The 15798-nt window shown below is 40.6% G+C and overlaps 1 protein-coding gene across 7 annotated transcripts in view; it reads right to left on the bottom strand.

Moving 5' to 3' along the window:
* Positions 1 to 15798, bottom strand: part of dennd1a (DENN/MADD domain containing 1A) — a 1078084-nt gene that overhangs the window by 205045 nt on the left and 857241 nt on the right. For all 7 annotated transcript variants that reach the window (XR_005634853.1, XM_039762706.1, XM_039762705.1 and 4 more), the window contains exon 18: positions 10241 to 10297. Coding sequence is in view for 6 of the 7 variants with exons in the window: in XM_039762706.1 (XP_039618640.1) it covers positions 10241 to 10297 (57 nt within the window). In the remaining variant the exon portion in view is untranslated. The remainder of the gene's footprint in view (positions 1 to 10240; positions 10298 to 15798) is intronic.

Raw genomic sequence — 15798 nt, 5'->3', positions numbered from 1 at the left:
TTTTGTCTCATTTGTTTAACTGGTTTCTCTTTATCTACTTTTAAGAATTGAGTGAAAATCTGATGATTTTTTAGGTGATATTTATGCAGAAATATAGAAAATTCTAACGGGTTCACAAACTTTTAAGCACAACTGTATATCAATGCCAATGGCGATTTGTAGCAGTGCCATTAATGCATAAAGATATGTACAAATTTTAGATCAACATATGCTGCCATGCAGACATCCCATTTTCCAAGGATGTCCCTGCGTTTTCCTGTAGGACATTACCAAAGCACTACAAGAGCAGGGCTGCTGGTACTCAATTGGCCTTCCTGCAGTACTTACTTGTGTGGCACATTATGAAATGCAAAATACGGTAATGAAGGCCCTGTACAACTGTGCAGCTGAAGACTTGCCTAATGAATCAATTGAGGAGAACTCCAGATGCCAAAATTAATCAACTTGTGTCGTTAGTACCCAAATTCTTAATAAGTGTTATTAAACAAAATAATGTGACACAATGGTAAACACTCAACTGGCCCAACAATTAAATTCACAAGGTGAAATGTTCCGGTTATCTTCTACACAACAAACACAATACCAGCGCTTGCCATCCATAGAAATTTTCAGATGAGTCGTCTAACATAGGCTGCATTATTAATCACAAAGAGTTGGGAAGGACTCAGCATCAGCAAGACAAAAGAGATGGTGGTAGACTTCCAGTGTGCCAAGGAGCCTCTGAGACCAGTCACCATTCAGGGGAGGAAGTGGAAGTTGTGCAAAACTACAAGTACCTGATGGTCCACATAAACAACAAACTGGACTGATCTGAGGACACAGTGGCACTGAACAAGAAGGGCCATAGTAGACTAGACTTACTAAGGAGACTCAGCTCTTTAGATGTGTGCAGCCAAGCTACTAGGAATGCTCTACCAGTCCATAGTAGCCAGTGTGGTGCCCTACACCATGGTCTCCTGGGGAAGCAACTTGAGTTCACAAGAGGCACAATGCCTGAACAGGAAAGCCTGCTCCATCACAGAGCAAAACCTGGATACACTGGAAGCTGCTGTGGAAAAAAAAAACTGGATACCACCATGAAAAATCCCCTCCATGAGGCACTCGCTTGGAGAACTTTTAGCCATTGGCACATTCGACCATGTTGTGTCTTTTCTGCCTATTACTTTGAAACAATTCAATGTTTCCTCTCAATGTACAGTACATATCTGTAACATATCTGCATAACGTATTATTAATGTTTAACTTATTATTTATTTATTGATTGATTGAATGGTTCACTTTGTCCTGTGAGTCTGCATTCTTGTTTTTTTATGTTTCTGCTGCTGTATAGGATTATAAAAGATGATCTAATCAAATAATGTTTGGCTGTAGTGTTTTCAATATGGTACAGGGTAAACAAAATTTATAAATCACTATTTTTCGCTTTTATTAGCATTTCCCTACTGTCCCAACTGTTCTGGAACTGGAGATGATGTGTATAACAATAAATTGAATTGAGTTCTAGTGATAAACTCTAATTGCAGGGCCTATTTAGAAGCACCCAGCATGCCCATGTACACAGGACACCAAGCTCTGTTCTTAACAACAGCAGGAAGCAACATATCAGTCACAGGCCTATTATCGACTAAATACTCTGGGAAAAAAAGAACATCCTGCTTGGTGACAGGAACTTCAAGAGTTAACGGGAATTTGAATTTTTAAATCTGTAGATCTGACTTTTTGATATGGAAATGCTTCTGCTAAGACTGGTCCCACTTTCTACTCTTGCACAGTAACATCTCCCTAAGCACAAGTGCAATGATGAAAGGGACTGACGATAAGCTGTAAAATTTTTAGCTGTCTAGCCCTGCGCTCAAAGGATTACATGCTGGAAGGCAGACAATAAGAACCGCAGAAAACATAATAATGAAAAGCAACAGAATGGAATATCGGAAGACATTACACCGGACTGAGCGCTCTCTAAGTGTCAATCTGATTTGTAAAAATGCACAATCCTGGAGAAATAAAGCCAGCCGATGGGTGACGAAATACACGCAAACGACATAAAACTTCATCTCGGCACCAGTGGCTGTGTATGGGTCAGCGTCTCGTCTGAGTTGTAGATCTGTTTGAACTGAGCTAAACGGGCCTGAGACAATGTGGGAACGTGCCTGTGTGTTACTAGAAGTGGAGACAAAATTGAAAAGAGATTAATTGATATTTCATAAATTACTAAACTAACTTACAAAGAGACACATTATTTCTTACACCTTGCCTGACTGAATGGGTAAAAGAGCCATAAGCAGGGAATTTCAAAAAATGGAATAGCCAAAGGTGTTTATAACTATAATGCTGTCTTTCACAAAACGGGAGAACTTTTCTCATTGAAAATTCAAAATCTTTCATGAAAATGTAATAATGTGAAACTGCAAAAACACAACACTGTATGTTGGCAGTGGGAAAATACACAACATATCAGACACCTTCTCAAACAAAAACCAACCCAGGGGAATTTAATTATGGACAACGAAACGACTGCCGCACATTTTAAGCTTTCCTGTGATTCAGCTTTAAAAATAAGAGTCTTAAATAATGAAAAATAATTAGGAGCCGCGTGTACCGCAGCTCTTTAAGGCTAAAGGTAAAAGAAGACAAATTTGAGGTGCTTGATACAAATAATATTAACTCATCTGTTGGCCTTGAATAATAACTGCATAGGAACATATAAACAGACATATATTAAGAAAAATCTAGTTCACAATGCCATTAATTACAAAATATTCACTTTGACTTCAGTTGCTTAGAATGGCTAATCAGTACTGGAAGATTTAGTGAATAATTTACCATGTCCTACTTAAAAAAATAAATAATTTAAATAATCTTAAAAAAAGGTCAATGTACCATCAGTGGGTATAACAATGAATACCAACAGTTACTAATTTTCATATATCATTGTGCCACAAAATTTTATTGTAACACAGTAGTTATGTTTTGCACACTTTAATAGTTACCTTCCAAAACACATGCTAATATATCAAAGGGTAAGAGGATACAATCTAAGAATTGGGAAATCTGAATTCAATGTGTCTTTATGTTTGACTTCTCACTGCTAAATTGTTAAATATTCAGTCTGTCCTCTGACTGGCTCAACTGGGACTAAAGGGGCCTTCTAGGAAGACAGGAGGCAGTCATTGTTTTAAGTATGCATATAAAAAAAATTATAATAAGACACATTAATAAAAAAAATAATTCTACAGTATGAAATTCATACAAAATAAGGTGAATCATCAATATAAAGGGTAATCATAATTAGTGTCAGTGTTTCCTGCCACATCCCAAAGATGTGTGTGTTACAGTGTGCCAGTGTGGGAGGGTGCATGAGAGCGCCCTTTATTCAACTGGTGCTCGCTTTGCTGTTGGGATAGGGACGAGCCCCCCCAGCAATAGACCATTATTTGCACCATTTGTCTATGTATTGCATTGCAGTGTAGTTAACATGTTGGACAGCATTTCATTTTTCCATGGTTTTATCGTGTCATCATTAAAAACATATCGAGTAAATCACTGTTAGCTTTTCACTACGACACAAATATTTTCATACCAGTTTGAAATGCAAAAGAATAGCGGATTGCGTTTTAAATCATGCCCACAGATCGTGTATCATAACTAAAAGCAAAGCTGATGTACTGCATTTCACTTAGCGGCTCCTCCAAGTGCATTACATTTAAATTCTGGACCACATGGCAATCGCAGCAAAGCTGAAAGTCATCAAATGACCAATCAAAATCAAAAGGTTGGTCAGTTATAGAAAACACCTACATAAGGGGGGCAACACCAGTTGTTAGAGCCAGGGGAAGGACTTAGTATTTCTACAAACTGAAATAACATATCTGTACATCTTTAAATTATTGCAAAGCACATTTTTATTCATTTCACCTTCAGCTGAAGATACTGTTTAAAAGGAGATTAAACCTTGACATGTCTACATATGTTAACAAGTCAGACGGTGTCCAAATGGCACAACGTTTAGGTGTGTTTGGCGACTAAGCTAACTAATATGAAGGTTGGTGCATTTCATACTTTTTTTTTTCCTTAATCCATGAGTCAGTTATTACATTTTTGTTTATTAAATTGTTCTGTAACAATGGGTCATATTCAAAAGTAACAGCGATAATAGAATGCAATTCCATGGGTTAGTAGACGACAATAAATCTGTGCTTTTTAACGGAACATTACAATGGAGTTAAAAAAATGAAGCACACAGAGGCTTACGGAGGCTCAATGGCTTTCACACACAGCAGACTGCCATTCAAATGATGTGTGTTAGTGCCGGAGACTCTGTGGCTAATTGTTATTCAGATTTCTTAAACATAACGTTTTTGAAAGTTTACCCAATGTAGTAGTATCTAATAAGCAGCAACTGAATGCTATTTAACAATACAAAGTGACCAATACTAGCATAAACTCAGCATCAGTAATACACTAAGAAAGGAGAAAAGGAACTGAAATAATAGCTGCTGATATTGGTTAAAGCACAGTAATTCATTAAAATTACATAAACAGGAAAGAACTTGGAAAGGACCGGATATATTGTGTAATGGAAATACGAATTGTACAAGATCAGGGGCTTGCTGTGATTGTTTGTGTATATCTATGACTAAAAGGTCAGGGGTTGAAGCCACTGCGGCCCCCCACCTCCCGTCACCAGAGTCCACTTGTAAACCCATCCTGTTTTTATATCAGTTTGGGCAGCGGCGTGTTCCCCGTGTTATTAATTAAACACTATTCAGCTGCAGGTTGATTCTTTACAACAATAATGCAAATAATGTTGTCTAATCGGTTCAGTCTTTTTTATGCGTACATAATTACAGTACATTCCACTTTTTTGTTTATTTCCAGAAAAGTGACTTTTTTGTGCTCTGTTAGTTAACTTACCTAAAGAAGCAGGAGAGAGTGCTACAGTGTGAGGTGTTGCCCGTGGGCACTCTGCCCAGTGTTTTACTCACTTGCATTGGGCATCAGAGCAGCTGTCAGACAAGTAAAAGAGGAAAATCTACAAAATGTACAAGTTCAAGCAACTGTTCTTAAGGTGAAATTGAAATAGTAAATTCATTCCAAGGTGAAGCTGCGCAGAACATTTCTCTGTTTTAAGGCAGACGAGTCTGCAAATGTGGGAATGCTTTTCAATGGGAATTTTGAAATCTTAAAAAGTTTGTAGAGCACAATCTGTTCAAGATATCTGAACAAAATTTGACTTGTCTCAACAAATTTCTTTAAAGAATAAGCGTAGCGCATCTCAACAAAACTGGTCCATGCGGGGCTGAGATGTTTCATGCGGAAAGACGGCCGGCCAGCCAGACAGACAGACAGACGGACATGGGTTTTTGCAATAGGTGCTTCACACATTACATGTGAACACACCTATAAAAGAAATAAAAAAACCAAAAACATTTCATGGAGTGTCCTTATTAACCCTTAAACCACCGGAACTAGCTACAGTCGGTTCCCAGTACAATTTGCCAGAATGCCAGAGCGGAGTATATTCGGCGACATACATTCATTGAACTCTGCAACCAGCTAAAGTTGGTTCCCAGAGCAAGTTGCCAGCACGCAGAAACCGAGTATATATCCGACGACGTACATTTATTGAGCGCTGCAACCGCCTATAGTTGCTTCCCAGTGCAATTTGCCAGCACACCGGAGCTGATCAGTCAGTGGCGTACATTCGTTGAGCAGTCAGCTCATGACCAATGGCGCCCCCTGCAGCACTGCAGTCTCACTGACCCTGGGATTCAGCCGCTGCACTAGACGAGCCTGCAGGCATCAACGTTGGCCTCTGTGTGCTCGTGTGCAGCCAGTTCAAGCGCAGTTGGCTCGGTGATTCACTGAATTTCATCAGTGGTGTCAGTTGCACCTTGTACATATTGTTGCAGTAGTTTTTTTCTATACGTTTTACAGTTCACTGGCAGTGTGTAAAACGATCAGTGTTGCAGTAATTGTGATGCTCTTTGCAAGAAAAAAATGTGTTCCATTAAAATTGTGAATTGTGAGGTTTACTTAAAAAGTGCAGCAAAAAAGTATTTGGCATCCGGGGGTGCACTAACCCCCCAAGTATGTAGCAGTTTAAGGATTAAATTATATGCAAGATTAGCTTATATGCAACATGTACAGCACTTATTACTAAGACTGGATCTTCAGTGTGCAGAAGCCGGGGGCTAGAAGAGCCTAGCCTAACGTCTCCCAAAGAGGAACATCATGAAAGCTAATAATAATTCTTTGCATTTATATAGCGATTTTCTCACTACTCAAAGCGCTCAGCAATTGCAGGTTAAGGGCCTTGCTCAAGGGCCCAACAGAGCAGAGTCCCGATTGGCATTTACGGGATTCGAACTGGTCCTGTCCACACGGAATGGGAGCTCTCTTACGGATTCTCCACAATGAAAATCTTGTGAGTGACTCTTTGTTAACCTGGAGGTTGCTTGTTCACGGTTCAGTAACAGCAACCACCACAGAGCCAATTCTTCGACTGAGACATTCAGCAGTCTTACAACCTGTGGTTAAAAACGGTCTCTGAATCTACTGGTGCTATTGCTCCCGTACAGTATGTGATATACGGCTGGTATTATCGGACATATAAATGATTGTTCTACTGCACTAAAGTAGCAAAGAAGAAGGAATCATTCCAACAGGCTAACATTTCTGTTCAATTCTGCATGGGTCAGTGGGGAAAAAAAATTCCCAGCTGATGTCAATGCCAAGAAATGCCTACTGAGGGGGCAACACCAACTATTAGAGCCAAGGGTGGACTCTGTTTTTCTACAGATGGGAATGGCTTTCTTCTCCTTCAATCACATCACCTTTATCTAAGGATAGTGTTAAAATGAAGATCACATTTTGATATGTCCACATTATCTTCAAACAGAAAAATATTTTAAAGGGTATACTTACTATTTCCCATGATCTAAATTTTGAAATTTACAAAAACTTAATCCTGGAAAGCATCAAGAAGATGGCTATTTTGACTAATGCTTGTATCATGGAAGAATAAGATCAAAGTTAGCAGGAGGAAGCTGCTATCATAATGTGGACAACCACTATCTGAGCAACAAACTGAAACAAAGTCCCCAATTAGCGCGGTTTACATACAACTAACTCAAAACAGGTTGAAGTAATGGATTCTAAACAGCATGGAGATCTAAAATAATAACTTGAACTTTTTCATTGTTGGCATTATATTTATTTTTAATACTTCCCATCAGACTCTCTCAGTAGAATTACAGCAGAATCATTCACAGCTTGACTGCTTATTATTCTAGCTGTCTGCCATGACAAGGGTATATTCCATACGCTAAGAAATGACCTCTGGTGTTTTCTTAACGCACACAGAAAGAATCATCCCATTATCAACACTGACTTTAATATTTCTGGCAATTATTTTGCTGTAACCTAGCTCAAAAATCCCTGAAGCGACAAGCAAGTCACCTTGACATAACCCAGGTGAGTTAGGAGATAAACTGCGACATTTCAATCAAGCAGTGGGTTGTTGTCTAGAACCAGGCTTCTCTTTAAAGGGGCTGGTTTTGTGTACACATTTCTCTCTTTCCTCTCGTCTCTCATCTGCACATATTGATGGAGGCAAAAGAATCGTTTTCATCAAGAAATCTACCCATCAAATTCTGAATATGGAGGATTTTTCTTTCTTTTTAGGAACCAGCATGGTATTATAGCATTTATTGCTCAACCGTTGGCCTTTCTTTGTTCTTGACAATTAAGTTAATATTCAAACAAACTGAAATACATTGTGTTTATGCACGCACATGTCTTTATAGACAGTGCTATAAAAATGTATCTGCTCCTTTACAATTTCCACTATTGTTAGAAATATTTTGACACTGATTTTTTTTTACAGTCCTCAACCAAATCCTAAGAAAGTTAATGGGCACCTAAGTGAACTAACAGCATGTCTTATTTTGTTTAAGTGTATTTCAGTGAATGAATAAATAAAGTTCTGTGTGGGAAAAAAAATGACCCTTACATTCCCTATAACTCAGTATCACTCGTTTATACAGCTATGGAGGATGGCACAGCGGCACATTGGTACCATTGCTGCCATGGAGTAAGGAGACCAGGGTTCGTATCGTATTCCAGGGCCTCTCTGTGTGGAGTGTGCATGTTCTCCCCATGTCTGCATTGGTTTCTTCTGGGTTCTCCAGTTTCCTCTCATTACCAAAGACATGCAGCTCCTTAGGGACAAGCTGACTAAGATGGGAGTAGACTCACACCTGGTGGCATGGATCATGGACTATCTTACAGTCGGACCTCAGTATGTGCATCTCGGGAACTGCAGGTCTGACATTGTGGTCAGCAACATAGGAGTGCCGCAGGGGTCTGGACTTTCTCCGGTCCTGTTCAGCCAACATACATCAGACTTCCAATACAACTCGGAGTCCTGCCACGTGCAAAAGTTCGCTGATGACACTGCTATGGTGGGCTGCATAAGGAGTGGGCAGCACGAGGAGTACAGGAAGCTAATTAAAGACTTTGTTAAAAGGTGTGACTCAAACCACTTACACCTGAACACCAGGAAAACCAAGGAGCTGGTGATGGATTTTAGGAGGCCCAGGCCCCTCATGGACCCCGTGATCATCAGAGGTGACTGTGTGCAGAGGATACAGACCTATAAATACCCGGGAGTGCAGCTGGATGACAAATTAGACTGGACTGCCAATACTGATGCTCTGTGTAAGAAAGGACAGAGCCGACTATACTTTCTTAGAAGGCTGACGTCCTTCAACATCTGCAATAAGATGCTGCGAGTGCCCTCTTCTACGCGGTGGTGTGCTGGGGAGGCAGCATAAAGAAGATGGACGCCTCACGCCTGGACAAACTGGTGAAGAAGGCAGGCTCTATTGTAGGAATGAAGTTGGACAGTTTGACATCTGCAGCAGAGCGACGGGCACTTAGCAAACTCCTGTCAATCATGAAGAATCTACTGCATCCACTGAACAGTGTCATCTCCAGGCAGAGGAGTAGCTTCAGTGACAGACTTTTGTCACCGTCCTGCTCCACTGACAGACTGAGGAGACCCCACACTATGCGACTCTTCAATTCCACCTGGGGGAGTAAATGCTAACATTACTCAGACATTATTGTCTGTTTTTACATGCATTTTTATCACTCTTTAATTTAATACTGTTTTTTGTATCAGTATGCTGCTGCTGGATTATGTGAATATCCCCTTGGGATTAATAAAGTATCTATCTATCTAAATTGGCAACACTACATTTTGCCTCGTGGGTGTTTTGTGTCGGGGTCAGTGTGTGTGAGTATGTGTGTTCACCCCGCGATGGACTGGCAACTTTTCCAGGGTTTGTTTCTGCTTTGCGCCCTATACTAGCTGGGATAGGCCCCTGCAACCCTGGCCTGTATTAAAGCGGGTTAGAAAACGACATGCGATTACTACGGAGGAGCTGTAGCTCTTTAATTCAGAAACTGTGGTAGGATTACAAGCATGAATCGTGGTGTCACGGCCAAGCCACAACTTCTCTATTGATTGCAGGTCTAGGTTTTGATTTGGCCAGTCTACATTTTAGTTTTGCATCTTTTCAGTCATTCTTATATGTACTTGTGGTAATAAAATAAAAATTCTATTTAGTTTCAATTGAGAACATCTTCAGTCATAATGAACTGAAAGCACTGATATAAAATATATATTTGGTTTTAAAGCTTGAAAAACATAGTTTCAGATGAAAGAAAGCAAAACAATGCCAAATTGCATAAGCACCGTTAACTACGGGAAGTCTGTCAGTGCAGTGTCACACTGTCACTTAAGTGAAGGGCACTAGTGAGATGCTGTGACACTTAGCGCACGAGTCTTCCATTCATTACTGCATATTGTGGCACCGGGATTGACCCCGTCTTTATTCAGATATTTCGTTTATGATGGAAACATTAGAAACCACCAAGCAACTTTTCACCTACCTGCTACTTTAATTTGAATTCATGAGAAACGTAACAAATACAAATACGGCTTACAGTAAAATGATAACTGAAAGAGAGAAGAGACAAAACTCTTCAGCGGGCCGCACTAGCATGAATACTTTTTCTGACTTATCACACAGTCGAGGCTGACAGGTAATGCAATTTTCAAGTGTATTAAGAGGAGCTGCTATTGATTGATTATATAATGCTTTTAAGATCTGATATTTAATGCGTACAATTCATGCATGAGAGAGAGAGAGAAAAAATAAACCTCAAGTACCTTTTGCTTCAACCGATTTTTCACCTCCTTTATTCCCATTCGTGCATGATCTTTTGCCTGTAAAAGAAATTTAGCGGTGTTACTCATCTCTGTATGTTTCCCTTTAGTGCAATTCATTAAAGCTTAAAAATAAGAGACTGTGCTGAACCAAAGAAAGAGAGTACAAATGTGTGTAAGATGTATCAGAAAAAAAATGAAGTCATTTAAGCAACATGCTTTATATTCTGCCTACCATAAGATGTCAGGAGACTCTTGTACAACAATACAAAGTGCACGGTTTTTAGTTGAAAAATTAGGTAAAAATAAACTAAAATAGATAGAAAACAACCAAGTAGGTATATGTATGTATACAGTGGGATGCAAAAGTTTGGGCAACCTCGCTAATTGTTATTATTTTCCTGTATAAATCGTTGGTTGTTACAATAAAAAAATGTCAGTTAAATATATCATATAGGAGACACACACAGTGATATTTGAGAAGTGAAATGAAGTTTATTGGATTTACAGAAAGTGTGCAATAATTGTTCAAACAAAATCAGGCAGGTGCATAAATTTGGGCGCCGTTGTCATTTTATTGATTCCAAAACTTTTAGAACTAATTATTGGAACTCAAATTGGTTTGGTAAGCTCAGTGACCCCTGACCTACATACACAGGTGAATCCGAGTATTTAAGGGGGTCAATTGTAAGTTTCCCTCCTCCTTTAATGTTCTCTGAAGAGTAGCAACATGGGGGTCACAAAACAACTCTCAAATGACCTGAAGACAAAGATTGTTCACCGTCATGGTTTAGGGGAAGGATACAGAAAGCTGTCCCAGAGATTGAAGCTGTCTGTTTCCACAGTTAGGAACATATTGAGGAAATGGAAGACCACAGGCTCAGTTCAAGTTAAGGCTCGAAGTGGCAGACCAAGAAAGATTTCGGATAGACAGAAGCGACGAATGGTGAGAACAGTCCGAGTCAACCCACAGACCAGCACCAAAGACCTACAACATCATCTTGCAGCAGATGGAGTCACTGTGCATCGCTCAACCATTCGCGACTTTACACAAGGAGATGCTGTATGCGAGAGTGATGCAGAGGAAGCACAAACAGAGCCGCTTGAGGTCTGCTCAAGCACATTTGGACAAGCCAGCTTCATTTTGGAATAAGGTGCTGTGGACTGATAAAACTAAAATTGAGTTATTTGGGCATAACAAGGGCGTTATGCATGGAGGAAAAAGAACACAGCATTCCAAGAAAAACACCTGCTACCTACAGTAAAATATGGTGGTGGTTCCATCATGCTGTGGGGCTGTGTGGCCAGTGCAGGGACTGGGAATCTTGTCAAAGTTGAGGGACGCATGGATTCCACTCAGTATCAGCAGATTCTGGAGACCAATGTCCAGGAATCAGTGACAAAGCTGAAGCTGCGCTGGGGCTGGATCTTTCAACAAGACAACGACCAAACACTGCTCAAAATCCACTAAGGCATTCATGCAGAGGAACAAGTACAACGTTCTGGAATGGCCATCTCAGTCCCCAGACCGGAATAGAATTGAAAATCTGTGGTGTGAGTTAAAGAGAGCTGTCCATGCTCGGAAGCCATCAAACCTGAATGAACTCGAGATGTTTTGTAAAGAGGAATGGTCCAAAATACCTTCAACCACAATCCAGACTCTCATTGGAACCTACAGGAAGCGTTTAGATGCTGTAATTTCTGCAAAAGGCGGATCTACTAAATATTGATTTCATTTCTTTTTGTGGCGCCCAAATTTATGCACCTGCCTGATTTTGTTTGAACAATTACTGCACACTTTCTGTAAATCCAATAAACTTCATTTCACTTCTCAAATATCACTCTTTGTGTCTCCTATATGATATATTTAACTGACATTTTTTATCGTAACAACCAACGATTTATACAGGAAAATAATGACTATTAACAAGGTTGCCCAAACTTTTGCATCCCACTGTATATACCTCCTCTGGGTAATAGCCTGGCACAACCAGATACTACAACTGAACACTGAGTATGTTTCCTCACTCCTATAAATGGTTCAAACCTTAGCATCTGAGAATTGACAATTTAAAGAAAGTTTGTTAGTTCACTTTATAATATCTTAGACCCAACACGCAACAGCCTCTTTATAGTAAAACTGAAATGCACACAAATACATATGGTGGATCACCAACAGGGGTGAATTCATGGGTCAGCTTTTGGTCGAGGCTAGGCATGTTCAAAGTGATGCCTATCAAACATTCATTTAATCCTGTGTATTATTCAATTAATTCATCCATCCAACCCGCTATATTCTAACTACAGCATCACGGGGGTCTGCTGGAGCCAATCCCAGCCAACACAGGGTGGAAGGCAGGAAACAAACCCCGGGCAGGGCACACACACACACACACTCCCACACTAGGGACAATTTAGAATCGCCAATCCACCTAACCTGCATGTCTTTGGACTGTGGGAGGAAACCCAAGCAGACATGTGGAGAACATGCAAACTCCACGCAGGGAGGACCCCGGTCTCTTAACTGCGAGGCAGCAGCGCTACCCACTGCACCACCGTGCCGCCCTCAATTTATTCACCTTCCATCCATTCATTATCCAACCCGGTATATCCTAACTACAGGGACATGGGGGTCTTCCGGAGTCAATCCCAGCTAACACAGTGCACAAGGCAGGAAACAAACTCCAGGCAGGGTGCCAGCCCACCGCAGGGCGCACACACACACACACACACCAAGCACACACTAGGGACAATTTAGAATCGCCAATCCACCTAACCTGCATGTCTTTGGACTGTGGGAGGAAACCCACGCAGACACGGGGAGAACATGCAAACTCCACGCAGGGAGGTCCTGGAAAGCAAACCCAGAATATATAAGTGCGAGGCAGCAGTGCTACCCACTGTGCCACCATGCCGCCCTCAATTCATTCACCTTCAAATTAATCCATTTTAGGAAAGTTTTAGAATAATTATTTAGAAAAAAAGTTTTTTTTTATTGTTGGGGATAGCTCGCCTGCACAGTGTCATAGAGATTAGTTCTGCCGCTTCACAACTTTAGGAGTCAAGAGCTGAATCCTGGCCCTGTCACTATCTGTCTGCCTGTGCTGGTTTTACTCCCCTATCTCAAAGAAATATGGGACAGTTCAACTGGATATGTTACAACGAACATGAGAGTGTAAATGATTTGTGCTCCATCCTGTTTCGTTCACACATTTCGACCAATGTTGCCTAAACAAGCCCCTGTGGCCAGAAATTGGCTAGTGCTATGAGAATTAACGGAGCTCTGGCTTGTGACGTTTCAACTTCCCACCCCAGTGTGTTCACACAATTTTCTAGTTGGACTAGAAGCACAAAAAAACTGTTAATTTGTTACTCGAGCTGGAAAGAAAAAAAAATTCTATTAGAGATAAATTTAATTTTTTAATGGAGATAAAGAGAAATTTAAATATATTAAATGATTATCACTTTTCTCAAAATGCAATTTTACCACAAAAATGGCATTTTTGGTTGACCAGATTATAGTCAGATTATGACTAAAGTGAAAAACCAGGGTTATGTCCCAACTTGGAAAATTTTGTTAGTTTAGGTAGCTCTGAGTTCATTGGGCGTTCACGGTGGGATTTACAACTTGGAAACTTGTGTCTACCGTCTGTCCGACAGCAAGTGAATGCAGCACAGAACAAGCAGAAAAGTGTTAGCGGTCACTTTTTATTTTACAGTTACACAGGATCCTAAAACATTCCCTGAGACGTGCATGTCAAATGTCCTGTATGTGCACACAGAGGACAGCTATAGGGCTCTAGTGATGGCAATTCCACTGCCACACCAGGGGTGGGCGCTGTGTCTTAACCACTTTCTCATTTTCTCCCTCTGAAGACCGGATGACTGACAGCTAGAACACCTCTGACATCACTGGTGTCAGTCCACCTGGACCTGCCTCTTCCTCTTCCTCCCGAGAGGTCTGAAAGCCAGAAGCGCCGCCATCTGACCCTGCAATAATCAGACGTTTTTCAACTTTTTGCTGCATCCAGTTATACAGGGTGGCCGTCTTGGCACCCCAACTCTTTATCGTTGTCCTCTCTTTGTTTTACGCATGTTAATTAGTGATACTGATTTGGTGTAATTTAGAGTAAATGAGAGATGCAAAGGGCTGTTGGCCTGTCCAGGACAGGAGCCTGTCATGTTCCTGGTGTTGATGGGATTGGCACAGACACTCCTCCTCCAGCTACTCTGTGGCAGTGATCTGAGTAATGCTTTGTTCATTAGGACAATAAGATGTATCATTTTTATTACTTGTTATTTGACTGTCGCTTTTACCCAAGGAGACTTACAACACTTGAGACACGATTGGTTACATTTGGATAGTTTCTTCCATTTGGAGTACAGGCAGATGACGTCTTGCTCATGATCGCACGGTGTCTGTAGCAGGATTTGAACGTACCACTATGCCACACTGCCCGCCAGAGAAGAGAAACAATAAATCATCTTGTGACTGATGGCAGCTGCCCACCATGTTGTAAAAAATAATAAAAAGTAAACAGTTTGTTTCCCATGAACAGATTTTTAATCAGTGACATTACACTGAACTGCTGAAGCATCTATGAAAGAGTGTTAGGAAATAAAAGTGCCCAGATAAGTGCCTCTTACAAAACTGCATTTTGCACCATAACGGTGCACCTGCACACCCTGCATTGTCAGTCAATGAATTTTTGACCAAAAACAATGTGGCTTGTTCTTCGCATCCCCTGGTATTTGCCACAAATCACTGCCCATAATTATTCTTTGTTCCCAAAATTAAAATTGAGACTGAAGGGAACCATGGAAGAAATCCAGGAAAAAATGCAAAAGGTTCTGGACATAGTAACAAAAGATGAGTGCTGAAAATGTCTCCAGGAATTAGAGAAGTGCTGGGACAAGTGTATGATTGCATCTCAAGGAGAGTACTGTATGTATGAGTGTACCACGTGCACATTTTTTCCAGAAAATTAGCATTAGAAAATCAGGTGTGCGTCATACACGAGGAAATGTAATTCTGTAAGGTTTACTTCTGCTTGGGCTCTCTCACTCGCTCGTGCTCTCTCTCACTTGCTCACACTCTCTCACTCACTCGCTCGCGCTCTCTCTTGCACTCTCTCTCTCACTCACTCACTCGCGCTCTCTCTCTTTCTCTCACTCGCGCTCTCTCTGTCACTCGCTCTCTCACACTCTCTAAACGCTTCCTATACAGTCACAACACGCGTTGTACACAGGGCAAAATGATTTTCGCGATTTTCTTTGTAAAAATTATGGTGCACGATACACAAGTAAAAATGGTACTTTGCAGAAGATTAAAACAGAAACTTCAGAAAGTTTTATAATAAAGGCTTTTTTTTAACAACTCCTGGGAAGTTTTAGTTTTCCTCCCCTCGGAAATTATAATCAATGTGCAGAAAAAAAAAATTATAACCAGTAGAATTCAAAACTAGCAATATGAAATAAAGCCAAGGTTTTTTCTTTCATCAACCCAATTTGGGACAATTAGGAACACGTTGCACCAGATTTTAAAATGGTGCTATGTCATG

This window comes from Polypterus senegalus, chromosome 9 (assembly GCF_016835505.1).
Source record: "Polypterus senegalus isolate Bchr_013 chromosome 9, ASM1683550v1, whole genome shotgun sequence".
Lineage (NCBI taxonomy): Eukaryota > Metazoa > Chordata > Cladistia > Polypteriformes > Polypteridae > Polypterus > Polypterus senegalus.
This window is presented reverse-complemented; position numbering and strand designations above follow the sequence as displayed.